Source organism: Pseudorca crassidens, chromosome 8, assembly GCF_039906515.1.
Source record: "Pseudorca crassidens isolate mPseCra1 chromosome 8, mPseCra1.hap1, whole genome shotgun sequence".
Taxonomy (NCBI): Eukaryota; Metazoa; Chordata; class Mammalia; order Artiodactyla; family Delphinidae; genus Pseudorca; species Pseudorca crassidens.
The window spans coordinates 57,740,264-57,759,348 of record NC_090303.1 but is presented as its reverse complement, the minus strand read 5'-3'; the positions used below and the strand labels follow the sequence as shown (position 1 = coordinate 57,759,348).

General features: G+C 47.5%; 2 protein-coding genes across 2 annotated transcripts in view; one reads left to right on the top strand and one right to left on the bottom strand.

Moving 5' to 3' along the window:
- Positions 1 to 10,558, bottom strand: part of NFE2L3 (NFE2 like bZIP transcription factor 3) — a 37,491-nt gene extending 26,933 nt beyond the window's left edge. Inside the window, exon 1 of the mRNA XM_067746549.1 lies at positions 9,730 to 10,558. Coding sequence (XP_067602650.1) covers positions 9,730 to 10,299 — 570 coding nt within the window. The 5' untranslated portion in view covers positions 10,300 to 10,558. The remainder of the gene's footprint in view (positions 1 to 9,729) is intronic.
- Positions 10,559 to 17,623: 7,065 nt separating this feature from the next.
- On the top strand, positions 17,624 to 18,216 carry LOC137228603 (thymosin beta-4). Its single transcript, XM_067745541.1, has one exon. The coding sequence runs from the start codon at positions 17,704 to 17,706 to the stop codon at positions 17,818 to 17,820; it is 117 nt and encodes a 38-aa protein (XP_067601642.1). The 5' UTR covers positions 17,624 to 17,703; the 3' UTR covers positions 17,821 to 18,216.
- The last annotated feature ends 869 nt before the right edge of the window (positions 18,217 to 19,085 follow it).

Below are 19,085 nucleotides of genomic sequence, written 5' to 3'. Positions count from 1 at the left end.
AGAAAAAAAGGGAGAAGACTCAAATCAATAGAATTAGACATGAAAAAGGAGAAGGAACAACCGACACTGCAGAAATACAAAGGATCATGAGAAATTACTACAAACAGCTGTATGCCAATAAAACGGACAACCTGGAAGAAATGGACAAATTCTTAGGAAAACACAACCTCTGAGACTGAGCCAGGAAGAAATAGAAAATATCAACAGACCAATCACAAGCACTGAAATTGAAACTGTGATTAAAAATCTTCCAACAAACAAAAGCCCAGGACCAGATGGCTTCACAGGCGAATACTATCATTCAGAGAAGAGCTAACACCTGTCCTTCTAAAACTCTTCCAAAACACAGCAGAGGGAGGAACACACCCAAACTCATTCTACGAGGCCACCATCACCCTGATACCAAAACCAGACAAAGATGTCACAAAAAAAGAAAATTACAGGCCAATCTCTCTGATGAACATAGATGCAGAAATCCTCAACAAAATACTAGCAAACAGAATCCAACAGCACATGAAAAGGATCATACACCATGATCAAGTGGGATTTATCCCAGGAATGCAAGGATTCTTCAATATACACAAATCAATCAATGTGATACACCATATTAACAAACTGAAGGATAAAAACTGATGATAATCTCAATAGATGCAGAAGAAGCTTTTGACAAAATTCAACACGCAGTTATGATTAAAAACTCTCCAGAAAGTAGGCATAGAGGGAACTTTCCTCAACATAATAAAGGCCATATATGACAAACCCACAGCCAACATCGTTCTCAGTGGTGAAAGACTGAAACCATTTCCTCTAAGATCAGGAACAAGACAAGGTTGCCCACCCTCACCACTGTTATTCAACATAGCTTTGGAAGTTTTAGCCACAGAAATCAGAGAAGAAAAAGAAGTAAAAGGAATTCAAATCGGAAAAGAAGAAGTAAAACTGTCACTGTGTGCAGATGACATACTACACATAGAGAATCCTAAAGAAGCTACCAGAAAACTAAAAGAGCCAATCAATGAATTTGGTAGAGTAGCAGGATACAAAATTAATGCACAGAAATCTCTGGCATTCCTATACACTAATGATGAAAAATCTGAAAAAGAAATTAAGGAAACACTCCCATTTACCAACTGCAACAAAAAGAATAAAATACCTAGGAATAAACCTACCTAAGGAGACAAAAGACCTGTATGCAGAAAATTATAAGACACTGATGAAAGAAATTAAAGATGATACAGACAGATGGAGAGAAATACCATGTTCTTGGACTGGAAGAATCAACATTGTGAAAATGACTATACTACCCAAAGCAATCTACAAATTCAGTGCAATCCATATCAAACTACGAATGGCATTTTTCACAGAACTATAACAAAAAATTTCACAATTTGTATGGGAACACAAAAGACCCCAAACAGACAAAACTATTGAAAAAGAAAAACGGAGCTGGAGGAATCAGACTCCCTGACTTCAGACTATACTATAAAGCTACAGTAATCAAGACAGTATGGTACTGGCACAAAAAGAGAAATATAGATCAATGGAACAGGATAGAAAGCCCAGAGATAAACCCATGCACATACAGTCACCTTATCTTTGATAAAGGAGGCAAGAGTATACAATGGAGAAAAGACAGCCTCTTCAGTAAGTGGTGGTGGGAGAACTGGACAGCTACATGTAAAAGAATGAAATTAGAACACTCCCTAACACCATACACAAAAATAAACTCAAAATGGATTAAAGACCTAAATGTGAGGCCAGACACTATAAAACTTAGAGGAAAACATAGGCAGAACACTCTGTGACATAAATCACAGCAAGATCCTTTTTGACCCACCTCCTAGAGGAATGGAAATAACAACAAAATAAACAAATGGGACCTCATGAAACTTAAAAGTTTTTGCACAGCAAAGGAAACCATTAACAAGACGAAAAGAAAAGCCTCAGAATGGGAGAAAATATTTGCAAAGGAATAAATGGACAAAGGATTAATCTCCAAAATATATAAACAGCTCATGCAGCTCAATATTAAAAAACCAAACAACCCAATCCAAAAATGGGCAGAAGACCAAAATAGACATTCCTCCAAAGAAGACATACAGATGGCCAAGACGCACATGAAAAGCTGCTCAACATCACTAATTATTAGAGAAATGCAAATCAAAACTACAATGAGGTATCACCAGTTAGAATGGGCATCATCAGAAAATCTACAAACAACAAATGCTGGAAAGGGTGTGGATAAAAGGGAACCCTCTTGCACTGTTGGTGGGAATGTAAACTGATACAGCCACTATGGAGAACAGTATGGAGGTTCCTTAAAAAACTAAAAATAGAATTACCATATGACCCAGCAATCCCACTATTGGGCATATACCCAGAGAACACCATAATTCAAAAAGAGTCATGTACCACAATGTTCATTGCAGCTCTATTTACAATAGCCAGGTCATGGAAGCAACCTAAATGCCCATTGACAGATGAATGGATAAAGAAGATGTGGTACATATATGCAGTGGAATATTACTCAGCCATAAAAAGGAATGAAATTGGGTCATTTGTAGAGACCTGGATGAATCTAGAGACTGTCATACAGAGTGAAGTCAGAAAGAGAAAAACAAATACCATATGCTAACACACATATATGGAATCTAAAAAAAAAAAAGGTTCTGAAGAATCTAGGGGCAGGACAGGAATAAAGACACAGACGCAGAGAATGGACTTGAGGACACGGGGATGGGGAAGGGTAAGCTGGGATGCAGTGAGAGAGTAGTAGTGACATATATGCACTACCAAATGTAAAATAGATAGCTAGTGGGAAGCAGCTGCATGGCACAGGGAGATCAGCTCAGTGCTTTGTGACCACCTAGAGGGGTGGGATAGGGAAGGTGGGAGAGAGACGCAAGAGGGAGGGTATATGGGGATATACGTATACATATAGCTGATTCACTTTGTTGTACAGCAGAAACTAACACAACACTGTAAAGCAATTATACTCCAATAAAGATGTTAAAAAAATAATAAAAGAAAACAACAGCTGGCAAACCAGGGCACTAGCCCAGGTCCTGCTGCCGAAGCAGGTAACTCTGGCCCAGTCCATGAGCTCTTCTGGGCCTTCAATTCACAGAAAGGCAGTTTTCAGCCAGGCACCCCCTCCATTCACACGTTGCCGGGTAGTCAAAGGCCCTGGGGGAGGAACACCGTGGCTGAGGTCAAGCTTGGGCAGCACAAGTATCACCTGGAGGTCTTCTAAACTGCAGAACCCAACCCAGGCCCCACCTGAGAGGCTCTGATTCAGACGGTCAGGGGTGGGCCCTGAAATCTACATTGTAACAAGCAACCCGGTAATTGATACAGTCACTGGGATGAGAAACTCAGCTCTAAGAAAGGCTGAGAAGCTCTTCCTTCAGATGAGCCTTCAGGCTTCTGCCTCCCCGACACGCCCAAGGCCTCCTTCATGACCTAGCAGTCTTCCGTTATGTCCTCTGGAAGACAGGACTTTCCTGGGGATTCAACCCCCAGCTCAGGGGCACTGAGAGCAAATCATCAGTTGAATATTTATTAACATGCCAGGAACGGACCTAGTCCTTTAACATACAGCATTATTTAATCCTCAAACTCTCCCAGAAAGAGGTTAATATTCTCCTTTTACAATTTGGATACCACGGCTCATGGAGGTTGCCCAGGAAGAGACGGAGCTGGGATGGGGTGACGACGAGTTTTAGGTGTCAGCGTGCCCAGGCTTTCGTACCTAGAAGTCAGTCGAACACTAACCTAGGTGTTGCTGTGAAGGTATTTTGTAGATGTGGCTAACAGCTGCAACCAACCAGGTGACTTTCAGTAAAAGAGATTAACTTCTGTAATCTGAGTGGGCCTTATTTCATCCAATCAGTTGAAAGAAAGTCTTTAAGGGCAAAAGTGAGGTTTCCCCGAGCCTCCACAAACACGCTAGCCAATTCCTTGAAATAAGTCTCTTAAACACACACACACACACACACACACACACACACACACACACACACACACACACACACACACACACACACACACACACACACACACACACACACACATATACTGGCTGTGTGCTCTAGAGAACGCTGGCTGATGCCAATGGGAACCCGGGTCCACCCAATCTCAAAAGGCCATGCCTTGCTTCTAGCCACTGCCCATACTCTGCCAACCACCACCTGCAACTCAACCAAAATCCACCCAGCTACGTACCTGAGGCCCAGCCTGCTCCAGCTCTCCAGAAGTGTATTTGAATATTAATGCAGATCCTTAACTAGATTTTGAGGATAAATTATTCATATCGAAAGGCTGCCACAAATGGGAGAAGCTTGTTTTTACGTTTTAAGTTTTGTAGTGGGTGGGAGGGAGGCATGGTTTACTCAGTGCTTAAGAACAGTGACTTGTGTATTCCGGGCAAGGTCACTAACTTGCTATATCACTTTAGGCAATCCTGAGTTTCACCACCTGATTAATGATGATGCCAACCTGCAAGTCTGCTTGCCACTGCCCCATCCGTTCAAATTGGCATTAAGGGGTCAGATGGCCCATCTGGATTTCGGATATGACCTACTTTCTGGTTGGGACTCTGGCCGTGAAGGTCCCAAGACATATTCAAGCTCACAGCATCTTGGCAGTTCTGCAGAGCCAACGTGGAGGACGGATGAGCGGCGCTCAGCAGACGCTGGCTGAACTGGCCTGTGCTCCCAACCCCGTCCCTGGGCGCCATTTGCAGGTTAAAAGCAAAGATCCAGTTTCCACACTCAAGACACTGCGGTTCAAAGTAGAGGATGCAAGTCCCACAGAAGAAATGTCACAAAGTGCAATAGGGCTCAAAGGAAAGAACAGGAAGTGCTTGTAGATGAGGTGATAGTGGAGAGAAGTCAGAATTTAACAGTAAAAGACTTGAGAGGAATGAAAGGAGGCATTCTGGGCAAAGGCAACAAAGTAAATGGCAGGAAAGCACTGCTGTCTGGGGAAAAGGAAGGGAGAAAGTTAGAGCGGGAAAGTAGGCTACAGGTGGAGGATCAGAGGGAGATGAGCTCAGCTCGGGGAGCCACACTGGCCAAACGGGGAGCCTTGAATGACAAAATATCAAATTGGTAGGTAACGGGGACCTAGTGGAAGCTCCCCAGATGAAAATGGTAAGGACCAAGGCGTGCTTTGGAAACCTGCGTCCCGTGGCAACGGAACGCACAGGAATAAGTTGGGAAAGGGCATTAGAGAGGCCCCGCTGAATTGACAGCAGCCGCTAACATTATCGAGGGCTTACCACGTACCAACCCTGCTGAACCTGCGTGATCTCTTTTAACCCTCACGACAGCTCCTGAAGGTACTCTTACCATCCCATTTTACAGATATGAGAACCAAGGCACGGGGAGGTCAACAACTGTGCTCTGGGTCATATAACGAGTCAGCGGTGAGCTGAGACCTACAGCTACCCAAGCCGGTCTAACTCCAGGCCCGGCACACTGACCACTAGAACAGCCTGCCGGGGTCTGCTCGCCGGTGCAGATTCTGAGTTGAGCTGAGAAGCAGGGGGAGCAAAGAGGAGACTCATACACCGCAGAGATGACCTCTCCGTAACCTACCACTTCGGGTGAAGGGGGCTGACTGGGAAGAAGTCTGGAGTAAGGTTCCTGGGGGTTGTGGCACATCAAGCCAGCAAAAAACCCCGATTTCCTCATGAACTTATACCAAGTCCTTCTGCAAATGCCACTACGCATAGCCTAGCTGCTTCCAGGACGGCTGACTTCGTTTTCAACAACTGGAGTATATACTTGATAAGCAAGCCGAACACCCCAAGAGGTGCCAGGAAAGAGAGATGGTGACTGCATAACAGATTGGCTTGAGTCCCTTGAAATTCATATGTTGAAGTCACAGCCCTCAGTGCCCCAGAATGTGACCTTATTTGGAAACTGGGTCGTTGCTGACGTGATTAGTTAGGATGAGTAGGGTGGGCCCCTAATCCTATATGACTGGTGTCCTATAAAGAGGGAAATCTGGCTACAGACATGCGTACAGGGACAATGCCACGTGCAGAAGGCAGAGACTGGGGTGATGCAGTAGAAACCAAGGGTTGCCAAAGATTGCCAGCAAACTACCAGAAGCTAGGAGCGAAGGAACCCTGCTGAGACCTTATCTCCAACTTTTTGCCCCCAGAACAGTAAGGCAATATATTTCTTGTTGTTTAAGCCACCTGGTTTGTGGTACTTCGTCGCAGAAGCCCTAGGACACTAACGCAGTGACCCATGCCATCCTTTCCAATAAGACGACCATAGGTGCATCTTCACTGCATATTTTAGTAAGTAAAACAAAGTCTACTGTGAAACCTTGTACTGCAACGGATGTAATTACATATAAGACTATCTCTGTACCATGGCTGTGAGCTGAAAACTGGCAAGTGTTTGATATTTCATCTATCTCCAATTGCCCGGGCATCAGGGACTATCTTTGATTTTGAAACAAAAACCAACTTTTACTTTATCATCAAGGACCTTCTTTCCCTTCCCTTTACTTTTAGAAGCAAATATTGACTGTATCAGATTCTTCCTGTGACCTGAAGAAACCAAGTCCAAAGGACAGTAAATCTGATGTCCTGCTGTAGCACTCTCCCAGCAGAGGGTCCCCGGTCTGTCCCAGGGCATGAAACCACATCAAGATGACCACAACCCCTCTCAGTTGTAAAGTGGCAACAGTTCTCTGAAATACGGATACTGGCTTTTAGCAGTCACCCCATCTTCATATATGCTCACACACACGATTCCGCAACAACTGTTCATTTCTTTGTTGAACCCATGCATGACTTTGAAGAACATGCGCTTCACGGGTTGGGAGTGAATGGCTGTGGTTAAGAAGGGAAGCTTGTCTACCCTGGGGAATTCCACGTACTGTTTGCAGCTAATGATTAGCCCCACTAAGAAGTGACACCAAAGCAGTACTTCTTTTGATACTTGGAAAATCCCCTACTCCAAAATATTTTTGCACATGTACAAAAATTATGGAAAGTTACACTATAAAACTGGAATCTCCTACAGCTCAAATGTAAGCCACCAGAATTATCTATTTTAAAACAAAACAAACTATGACGTTCCTATGGGGCACAGCACTCACTCTTCGAAGTTAACATTTATTGAGCATTTAAGATGGGACAGGTGCAGTTCTAAGCCTGTTGCATGGAATGAACTGTTTAATTCTCACAACAACCCCCTGTGGTAGGCACCATTATTATTCCCATTGTGCAGGTGCGAATGAAGCACAGACTGCTTAAGAAATGGCCCGAGGTCACACAGCAATGCGTGGTAGAGCTGGGATCCCAAACCAGGCAGTCTGGCTCCAACACACTCCACCCCCTTAACTAACAAACAAACAACCAAGCCAGACATATAGACAAACAAGACAAAAGGGAATAATGTGAGTGGGGACAGGTTAAGGAGGGTGGGTTGAGGATGGGAACAAAAGAAGAACAACGCACCGGGCTGGCACCTCACACGTGCTTTTCCTACTTCACTGGCACACCCTTGAGGGTAAGCATTACTTTCCGACTCAACAGATGAAACACTGAGACTAGGGGAGATTAAAGTAACCTATAATGAGGGCAGATTATTATGTGACGCCCCAACAGGCAGCTTTGCTGACTGCAAAAACCAGTGCTGTTTTTTCAGCTCATGTTCTCCAGAGTCATGGTTTCAAACTGTAACTTTGGCATTACGGATGGTGCAATCTGCTTTTCAAAGTCAATCCAGCATCGGAGAGCAGTGGTGCTAGGGTCAGGAGTGGGGCGCATTGCCCCATTCCAGCTGCAAGCTTGCACAGAAAACCTGAGTACAGCGTAGATGCTTAATGTGCCAGCCCGGGAGCCAGGGAGCTCAGGGTCTAGACCCACTTCTGGCACTCATTAACTGTGTTGGTTTAGCCAAGCCCCCCAGCCTCGGTGGGCCTCTATTTTCCTTAAATACGAATTGAATATAAGGATGCCTGGCCTGTGGACCTCATAAGGGCATGTAAAAGGTGTTACCAATACAGGTGAATTGGCTGCGAAAACTGTAAGATGCTCGACAGCTGATCATCGTCAGAATGAACAAAATCAGGTCATCCCAGCAGCTACCACGTCCAGCAGGTCCACACATGCCAGCTGGGGAAGGCAACACCAGAAGAATGGCCCAGCGTGAACCTCACCCTCTCCCCCAGGAAATCTGGGCTCAGGGCATCCAAGGTCTGGCTGGGCCTAGGTCCTCAGAGCTTCCCCCAAGGCAGGCTTGCTGGTCTAACTAGGTATCAACCAGGAGAGGCTGGGCCGGGGAGGGAAGTCCTTGAAGAGCGAACAGCCTCATCTCCCTCACCGCACATTTTGCAGGCCGGCTGGCATTCAGCAGTGATAAGGGCAGGGTGCCACCTGGGTCGGCAGCCCGCACTGGCTTTCATCCATGTATGTCGCAGGATCGGGAAAGGTAGCAGTGCAGTGCGTACCACTCCTGCAGGGGCAGGGGATGCAGGTGAGACCACCCCACAGGGTAGAGAGAGACTGGACGAGTGAGCTGAAAGAATCTTTCCCTCCTGGTGTTCTGAACAGACAGGAGCCCACCGAGACTCTCACCAACCCCCTCGCCATTAGTTCCGGCCCCAGGAAGAGGAAGGGATCAGATCTGCATAACACTGAATCACCCAGCACTTCGGCACAATGACCCCTCCAGGAGAGGGTGGAGAAGCTCGTCTGGCAACTGCCTACACAAACAGGGCAATTCTGAAGAGCAGCAAACAAACCAGTCTGGCCCCAATTCCCATTTTGCATAAGATTGCAGTCCACAAAAAACAACGTCCGAGGAACCCTTGTTGATCACTACCGACTGTTAACACTAAGGTTTGGGCCAAGAGAGAATGAAAAAGGCCCCTTTGAGGGAACTGTGGATAAGGCCCATTTTGTGGAAATTGCTGTGCTGCGTCTTTAGACTCCAACTGGCCATTGGTAGCACCAGATGCTTCAGTCAACAGATCTCAGTGAACTTTGTTTTAAAAGAAAGTTACACTGAAAGGTTTGAACCTACAAACCAAAGGGGACTTGTTAGTCACTAGGTGACTGTCAGGGTACCTGTTTTCTTTATGCTAAAAAGGGGTTACACGAGTTCCGGGGGCTGGAGGATTGTTAGGTGTGGGGCATGGTTAGGTACGAGCAGGTCCGTTTGTGTGCTAGCCTCGGAGCTGACACTCACCACAGCTGCTTAATCCAGGGACGCATCAAAACACGAACTGCAATGGGTTAAAATCCAGAGGGGCCACCGTGTTGGGCCGGGTGCATGGTTCTTAAGAGAAACGTGCATTCTCCCGGGGGCCAAGGCCTCCTTCGGTTCCAGAAAAAGACATCTCAGCTTACACGAGGTACCGAACGAAGAGAGTGGGCCAGAAAATTTCCAGCATACCGTCTCCCCTCCCCACCCCCGAACTACCCGTGATCACCGTCAAACACAGCTGAAAGGTGTTCTCTAAAACCTAACGGATGATTTCACGCACTTCATTCCCAAAAGCCTAAGAGCCACAGCGACAGCACTAAGAGGCTTCGTTCGGATTCACAAAAAAGTGAGGCGCACAGTCGTCCGCAAACCCGCAGTCCCCCGGGGGTGGAGAGTGGAAGAACGCAGGGGTGCCCCCCCAGGTCCCTCGCTACCCTCCAGGTCTCCCGGCCAGGTCCCCCAGCACCCCGCTCGCGTCCCGCTCTCCTGTTACCTCGCTCGCGTGTCCGCCGGCGTCCGACACTTGAGCCGTCGGTTCCGCGGGAGCCTTCTCCTCCTCCCCGGCGGCCAAGGGGCTACTCGGAGCCGCTCTGGGATTCCCGCCGCTACCCGGCGCAGCCTGGCTAACGCCGTTCACGCCGGCGCCCACTCCTCCGGCCGAAGAGGCGGCGGCGGCGCCGAGCAGCGCGTGGGCCCCGTCGGCGTCCCCGGCAGCCACGCTGTGCACCAGCCACGCGTCCACTCGGGTGCAGGGAATGAAGGGGACCCCCAGCGCGCGCACCTCCCGGAGCAGCTGGCTCTCCGGCGGCGCCACGGGGTCCCGCTCCCGGCCCTTAGGGTGCAGGAGCTCGGCGCGCCTCCACCCTCCTGAGGCCGGGAAGGGGCTGAGCGCGTAGGCAGGGCTCGTCGGGCCGCCCGAGAGCAGAAGCTCATCTCCGAGCAGGGTCCGCGGCGGGAGCAGCAGGTAGAGGTCCAGGTCCAGGCGAAGCCCCGCCAAGCTAAGCAGGATGGTGAGGTGCAGGAGGCTGCCGCCGTCCGACCACCACGGCTTCAGGTACTTCATCCCCCGCCGCGCGCCCGGGGACGCCCCTGCCGGCGCCCGCGGGTCCCTGCGCGCCGGCCGCCGCTTGGGCACGTGCGGCCCCTGCGCGCCGCCGGCACCTGCCCGGAAGAGACAGAAACAATGGACCCGGGCGTGCAGCGGCCGTCGCGGGCCCCCGGAGCCGGGCACAAAAACAGTTCCACCGCAGCCGCCCAGGTGCCTGCGGCTCGGGAGAGGCGGAGGAGGAGGAGCTACCTACGCGCAGAGCTAGCCAGCTTAGCCGCCCCGCTGCCCCGCAGCCGCGCGCTGCAACCAGGCCCCGCCCCGGGCCGCGGGCGCCGCCGCCGGGGACACGCCCACTGCCGCCCCAGGCCTGCGTGGGGCGGGGCTCCCGGGCTCAAAGGCTCTTTATTTGGGGGGAACGCAAAGCTTTCTGGGAGCAGAAGTTGTTCTGAGCGCCAAGTGGCCCCCAACCCTGTGGCCGTGGGCTGGGCGGTTGTGGCTGAATGCGCGGGGTGGGAGTAGGGGGTCCGCGGTAAAGGTGGGTGGGAATGGACCGGATGTGTAGACTGGGGGCGGGGGGGGGGCGAGGAGGGGGGGAGTCGAGGCACTGGGCAGCATGCAAAGGGCTTCCACCCACATGAGAACACTGAGCTGGCACAGTGGGTTCACATCCCAGCGCCACTACCAGTCGTGTGACCTTGAATAAGTTACTTCTCTGTGCCTCAGTTCTCTTATCTGTAAAATGGGGATAGTAGTACCTGTCCAATAGGGATGTGGTGAAGTCAGAGGAAATATTAAATGTAAAGCCCAGAATTTGACATATAGATTCCACTGCTACCGTAAGGATCAAACAGCACTGCTCTCCGTTCCCTCCCGCCTCCCCCAACTCCCGACCCTGTGCTCCAGCCTCACAGACTCCTCCCTGTGTCCTGGGCTACCCCTGCATGAGGCTATGCCTTCCCTCATGGTCTCCTTTGCCTTCCCTCATGGTCTCCTTTGCTCCTGAAGTGACGGTTAAGAGCACCAGCGCTAGAGTTATCGTGCATGACTTCAAAGCCCCCTCCATTTCTTACTAGCCTGGAACCTTGGACAAATTGGTCACTCTCTGTGCCTCAGTTTCCTCACTGTGAAATGGGACTAATAAGAGCACCCCCTCAGCACACCTGTTGTGAGCCCCAAATGAGCTGTATGTATACCACCAACCACAGTACCTGGTAGGTAGGAAGCAGTCTCTGAGTGTTACCCATTATTTGTACTACCTATCCTCCAAGGCTTAACCCAAAGATAACATCCTCTGAATTTTCACCATTTGTGATTCTCTTCCCCCATCTGTTCTCCCACAGTGATTTCTCCATATGCCAACATTGCAACACTTGGCACTTTTCACTTTGCATTGTAGTTGAAATTGTTCTGATTTGCCCATTATGAATTCTTGAGGGCAAAAAACCTGTTTGGCTCACCTTTGTGCCCGCGTGGTACCCAGCACTGGGCCTTGCCATTGTAGGTTTTACTAACTCCCATTTCCTTCCGGGGCGGGGTGGGGAGGGCAGAGAGGCAGAAGGTGGTGATGCCTACCTGAGGGTTGGCAGTTGTGTAAGAAGTTGAGCAAGATTTGTTTTTTGGTTTTTGGTTTTTTTTGCGGTACGCGGGCCTCTCGCTGTTGTGGCCTCTCCCGTTGCGGAGCACAGGCTCTGGACGCAGGCTCAGCGGCCATGGCTCACGGGCCCAGCCGCTCCGCGGCATGTGGGATCCTCCCGGGGCACGAACACGTGCCCCCTGCATCGGCAGGCGGACTCCCAACCACCGCGCCACCAGGGAAGACCCAAGACTTGTTTCTAAAGGCCCCTTCCTCCACCTGGTTTTCTCCTCTGTCTTGGGCCTACTGTAATGAGAACTTCACACCAGATGTCAGTTTGCCCCGTGAGAACCAGGGGAGCTGAAGCAGACTTCTTCAAAGTCGCTTCCGCTTTAAGCCTTGGGGGTGGGGTTATGGGGTGGTGAAGAGGCTGGAAGAGAGACACTCGCGGGGTTAGTGAGATTTGGGACAGTAGCCCTGTTCACAGCATTTAGTCCCTGGACAGGGATTCAGGTTCTGGGCTTGGTTAACGTCTGCTGAATTCAGATATTTACCTCAGTTTTTACTGAGGACCCACTGAGCTGCCTAACACTGTGAAGGATAGGATATGATTTCATTAGGGATGGAAAGAATGTTCTCAAATGCCTAAATATTTTGGAGATATAAATGACTATACAGGAAGTGCCGTAACCCAGGTGAGAACAGAGATGGTACCTTCTTTAAGGTGGTATCTCCTAGAACCTTGCACGCAGTCGGAGCTCAAGACATGTTTTTTTCAGTTGAATTGAGGCATTTACACTTGAGATGCGTTTTGAGGGATCCTAATAGACTAGGAACAGGAAGGACCTTCAAACTTCCTTGCTAATGTGGTTGGCGATAGAGGTTGACCCTCCACCTTTAAAATGTGAGCTGATAATCACAGTATCTGTCAGACTGCTCAATTCAAATGTGTGGATTATGGACTGGTGAGAAGGGGGGCACAGAAAGGACCTTGAGGCCAAATATGAAACAGGAGACTCATCATCAGTCCTACACACCTTTGACCTTCAACATAACAAAAGGTCCCATTTTTAGGAAGGCAGAGAGAGTGGAGTGAGAATGGGTTTTTTTGTTTGGTTGGGGTTTCTTTTTTGTTTTTTTTTCTAGAATACCTCCACCATTGCCTTGTAAAAGTCTTGAAAAGTTATCTATGTTTATTAAAATCCTTAAATCAGTGCTACTCAAAGGATAGTCCAAAACTGGGATCAGTCCATAAACTGCTTGTTTCTAGTTCAGATGAGGAGAGTAATAGAATTGAGAGTGTTTAGAAATGTTTATAGTAATTTGACATTGTTGTAACAACCAACCCATGATCAGTGGGTTTGCTTTTGTATACTTTTGTTACTTAATTTTTCTAGAAATGAATTTTTTTTTAATTGTACGGAAGTACTGACCTATAACAAATTGGGGAAAAAAAGCTGGTCCTTCACCAGGATTAGTTTGAGATGCACTTAATGCATTCTTGTGAGGTAGGCAGGTTCCAAGATGACTTCTAGTCCTCCCCTTTCCTCGAGTGTGGGCTGAACCTGGTGACTTGCTTCTAACAAACAGAATATGGCAAAAGTGATGGGATGTCATTTCCAAGATTAGGTTACAAAAAGACTCAGCGTCTTCTGTCTTGCTTACTATCCTAGTCGGGCTGCTATAACAAAATACCATAGAACTGTGTGGCTTACAAACAGCAGAAATTTGCTTATAGTTCTGAAGGCTGGAAGTACAAGGTCAGGGTGCCGGCACGGTTAGGTTCTGGTGAGAGCCCTTGTCTGGGTTGTAGACTGCTGGCTTCTGATTGTATCCTCACAGAGAGGAAGGAGCAAGGGAGCTTTCTCAGCTGCTTTCTTAAGGGCACTTATCCCATTCATGATGGCTCTGTACTCATCACCTAATCACCTTCCAAAGGCCCCACCTTGTAATACCATCACCTTGGAGGGTAGGTGTCAACACATGAATTTCGGGGGGATAAAAGCATTCACACAGCACTACCTTCTCTCTCCATCTCTTGCTCTCTCCCTCTTGGAGAGGGCTGCCGTGCTGTGAGGATCCCTATATAGGAGCTCACGTGGCAAGGCACTGGTGTCTTCAGCCGACAGCCAGTGAGAACCTGAGGCCTGCCGCAGCCATTTGAGCGAGCTTAAAGCAGATCCTTCCCTGGTTGAGGTTTGAGACGATGGTAGCCCTAGCCAACTCCTTGATCGCAGCCCTGTGAAAGACCCAAGCCAAAGGATGTACCTAAGCTGCACACGGATTCCTGACCCAGAAATGACTCTAAGATAATAAATGTTTCAAGCCACTAAGTTGTGGAGTTAATTTGTTACACAGCCTAGTTAACTAACAACCTGTGTCAGAAGTGGACATCAGACAAGTGGAAGGAAAAACTAAAAATGCAACTGCAGTTGTGTAGTATGGTTAGTGACATTCTCCATGAATCAGTTGTAACTGTGAAGTAACATTACAGTAGTACATTCTGGGTCCTTCATGCAATAATTTGGCTTACCCCTATAAATATAAGATTGTAACTTGGCATGAAAGATATCACTAAAACACTGGCACTGTCGGCTGCTGTGAGGTGACCACAAGCATCAGCATCTTCTCCCATGGCAATCGCTTTTATCTATCCAAAATAAGCAAGAGGGCTTCCCTGGTGGCGCAGTGGTTGGGAGTCCACCTGCCGATGCAGGGGACACGGGTTTGTGCCCCGGTCTGGGAAGATCCCACATGCCGCGGAGCGGCTGGGCCCGTGAGCCATGGCCGCTGAGCCTGCACGTCCGGAGCCTGTGCTCCGCAACGGGAGAGGCCACAACAGTGAGAGGCCCGCATACCACAAAAAATAAAAACAAAACAAAATAAGCAAGAAAGAAAACAGGTCCGAACATTGGCATCCTTCTTTTAGAAAGTTTCTGCTAATATTATCTACAAGAAATTTAAATTCGTGGTAGAAATTCCAGGGTTAAGCAAAAAAAAAATTCCAGGATTAATAGCATATTAAAAATCTAAGACATAAATTAAGATATAAGTCATATTATCTAGGAGGAAGAATTAAGCATAGCTAGTTTCAAAACAGGCACAGTCACTAGAATTTAAATGACTCTGCAACTGTTGAGACATTTTGCCAAAGGCTTCTGCAAAATAGGTTCATGAATGGCCTAATTTGCGATCTAATATCTAACAGTCTTGGTGATGATGAATCAACTGATACTTCGTGAAGAGGAAGAGTTTATCCTCATTCTCTTATCAGTCTATAATCTTCTGAAAGTTGCTCTGGACTTTGGGATGGTGATGCTCACCATCTGTGTGTTCACACATGGCAGTCATTGGAGGAGCTGCGACGTACTGAACCCTGCTCTGTGCTGGGACCTTTCCAGGCACAATCTCATCTACTAGTCACAGCAACTCTATGAAGTACGTATTACCTCCACTTTGTATTATCTAGATAAGGACACTGAGGTTCAGCGTCATGATACCCTGTGCCCACAGACATGCCGGTGGTAAATGGCAGAGTCAGAATTCAAATGCACAATCTCTCCACTTTCCACTGCAGTTCACACCTCCTCTGTGCTGTCTGGCTTGTTTATTCATGACTCAACCTCCTGCTCCTGCAGGAGAGAATGCCCTTCCTCAATCACTGCATTCTTCCCACAGCTTTTGAAAGTGTAAAATCTGCTCGCAGTTTATCTTCTCTGCAGAGTTTCAGGGGAATTGAAGTATTGGTTTTGTCTCTGCGTACGATGCTCCACCTTCTTGATCTTTTACACAAAAATAACCATCTCTGGATTTAGAGCAGCCTGTGCGGTGCGGTGATCCCTGCACAGTTTTCACTCCTCTGGATCCACGTCAGCCTCAATTACCGTCAGACAAAGCAGGCACCCGTTGGTGACAGTCATTGGGATACAAAGACGTGTAAGACAAGCGCTTACGGTCTTATTAGGGAAGCAGGATGTGCACAGGGTGAAATGCGTGCCACTGACCCGGAGGCATAAGACTCCTCATGTGAGAAGTATGTTTAAGGCCAGGCCTGTGCCAGGGAACTCACAAGCTAAATAGCTTTGCTGCCCGCCACCTAGTCTCTATGGTGTGAATTCTTACATTCAGGTCAAGCTTCCAAAGTCTGCAGTTGCTGTGTGTGTGTGTGTGTGTGTGTGTGTGTGTGTGTGTGTGTGTGTGTGTGTGTGTGTGTGTGTGTGTGTGTGTGTGTGTGTGTGTGTGTGTGTGTGTGTGTGTGTGTGTGTGTGTAAGGGGATTGCAGGGACAGAAAGGAAATTAAGAAGAGAGGTCTAGGGGACATTGGAGTGAGGCCGGTCGGCAGGGAATGAGAAATCTACAACAAGTTTGCAGTAGAGACATTTGGGAGCAAAGGGGAACTGCCATTGCCAACCCTCGTCCTGTCTATCACATCCAGAATGCTGGACCCCTAAGCTATCGTGGGCCTGTTCTGTTTAACCACAAACCTAGTCAGTGTGGCGAACCACTATAATAAACAACTCCCAGACTCAGTGGCTTAACCCAATGAAAGTTTACTTTCTTATTTCACAGTCCAGAAGAGGGTTTAGGATAAGGGGAGTCTGTGCTCTCTGGGGTCATTTGAGGACACAGGCCCTCTTCTTATGTGGCTCTGTCCTCCTCTGGGTCCTCAGCATCCTCTCCATTCAGCTGGCATATGGAGAAAGAGAGTAAAGAGCAAGCAGAGGAGGATTTTATGGGCCAAACCCAGAAGTGGCCCCCATGACTTCCGCTCACATGCCATTGGTCAGAACTTGGCCATGTGGCCTCACCTAAGTGCAATGGAGGCTTGGGAGGTGGGCCTAACTGTCCTCCCAAGACCAAAGGGAAAGGGTGGATATCTGTCTTTGCCACATCTGTCCCTTGGTCTTATTTTGCATTCTATTCATTCAGAAACCATTTACTCAGCACTACTGGGTATCTAGCTCTTTTTGACTAAAAATATTATTTTAGCCACTCATAGGCAATTAGCACACAAATGCAAAACTAGAATGGCTTGTTCAAGGCAGAGCAGCACTTTACACTGACAGTCTGAGTGTTTAAGAAATGCTGACTGAAACAACATGGATGGACCTAGAGATTATCATACTAAGTGAAGTAAGTCAGACAGAGAAAGACAAATATTATATGATATCGCTTATATGTGGAACCTAAAATATGACACAAATGAACTTATCTACGAAACAGAAACAGACTCACAGACATAGAGAACAGACTTTTGGTTGCCAAGGGGGAGGGGGTTTGGGGTTAGCAGATGCAAACTATCAATATTATATATAGAATGGATAAACAACAAGGTCCTACTGTATAGCACAGGGAACTACATTCAATATCCTGTGACAAACCATCATGGAAAAGAATATGAAAAAGAATGTATATATATGTATGAATCACTTTGCCGTATAGCAGAAATTAACACAACATTGTAAATCAACTATACTTCAATAAAATAAAATTTAAAAGAAAACAGAAATGATGCCTGATGAGAATGGTCAAAGCCGATGGTACGTATGTGGCGAGAGCTTGGGATTCCCCAGTCTAATCCCGGTTTGGCCCAAGCAAGTCATTTTGGGAAGGGCACCTATATCTCTGGACGCTGCACCTCTCACCTGCACAGTCAGAACTTGAACTGGCCAGGTTTCTAAGTTCCCTTCTCACCTTGAGTGTCCCTGAAAGTCCTGGTGACCACTGATGACTATGTTAGATGACTACTAAATTCAGGCACTCGGCAGCGACCACCGCGCAGACCGGACTTCAGCTCGCTCGCAACTCACTCTGCTTCCTCTGCAGCCGTGTCTGACAAACCCGATATGGGTGAGACTGAGAAATTCAATAAGTCGAAGTTGAAGAAAACAGAAACGCAAGAGAAAAATCCACTGCCTTCAAAAGAAACGATTGAACAGGAGAAGCAAGCAGGTGAGTCGTAAATGAGGCGCGCGCCGCCAATATGCACTGTACATTCCACAAGCACTGCCTCCTTATTTTACTTCTTTCAGCTGTTTAACTTGGTAAGATGCAAATAGGTTGGATCAAGTTTAAATGACTGTGCTGCCCCTTTTCACATCAAAGAATGGAGAACTACTAACAACAAAGGCCGCGCCTGCCTCTCCCGTCCGCCCGCCTGTCTGGCTGGCAGGGAAGGAAAAGAACTTGCATGTTGGTGAAGGAGGAGGCTGGGTGGGACGACAGTGAAATCTGGAGTAAAGCGCAAGCTGGTCCACAGTGTCCTGAGGGCTGTAAAATGCAGTTTAATCAGAGTGCCATTTGTTGTTGTTCAAACGATTTTAATTAGTGGAACGCACAATTTTTTTAAATATGCAAATAAAAAGTTTTAAAACCTGAAAAAAAAATTACTACCAGGTCTGTGTTCTCACTTAACTATGAGGCTATCAGACCTAAAGCACCACCGCACAACTTTAGAAAAGAAAGCAAAAGACAATACACTCCACTCTTAACCATCTCCAACTAGAAGAAGAATCTGAAAGGCATCTCTCTCTGACAAGTTTGCATCTTTGTGATGCATCTTCCTTACTTTTTTTGCACATGCCCCGTCTGATGACATTCTGAAAGTCTAACACTCCAATTGATCTTCACTCTCCAACTTTACACTATTTGATGATAGGGAAGCAGCACATAAGTTGGGTTGTGGGGCAAGTCACTGATCATTCACAAAGTAGAAAACCCAAGCAACCACCATTGAGAATTAATATAGGTACAGTTTACAGAGGACTGATGTATTGCTCCTTTGCTATAAGAAACTCGTTTTGAGGCCATGACCCTGATCATTATTCCATAAGGTTGACGGTTTTTAAAAATTACCTAACGGAGGTTTCGTTTAGCACCTGAACTCTCTCATTTGCTTAATCATCTCCCTTAAGCATATTTGTAGTTTTGATAGCAGCTATAATGTTCTCTTTACTGATTCACATCATTAACCAGTTCCTGCCTAACTGTTTCTTTGTCCCTGCTGGTTTTCTCTAATTCCTAGTTTTATCTTCCTGAATTCTGGAATCTCTATCTGATCTTAACTCAGCAGCAGCCTTCTGATTGCCAAACTATTGATGCAAGAACAGAAGGCGGGGCTTCCTGGGCCATCTAGATCTGCTTCTGAGCCCCTGCCAACCTCTGCCTGCCTTCGCCCACCTTTTAAAAAGGTATATACTAGTCATAGTTTCTGCTTGCTGACCAAATG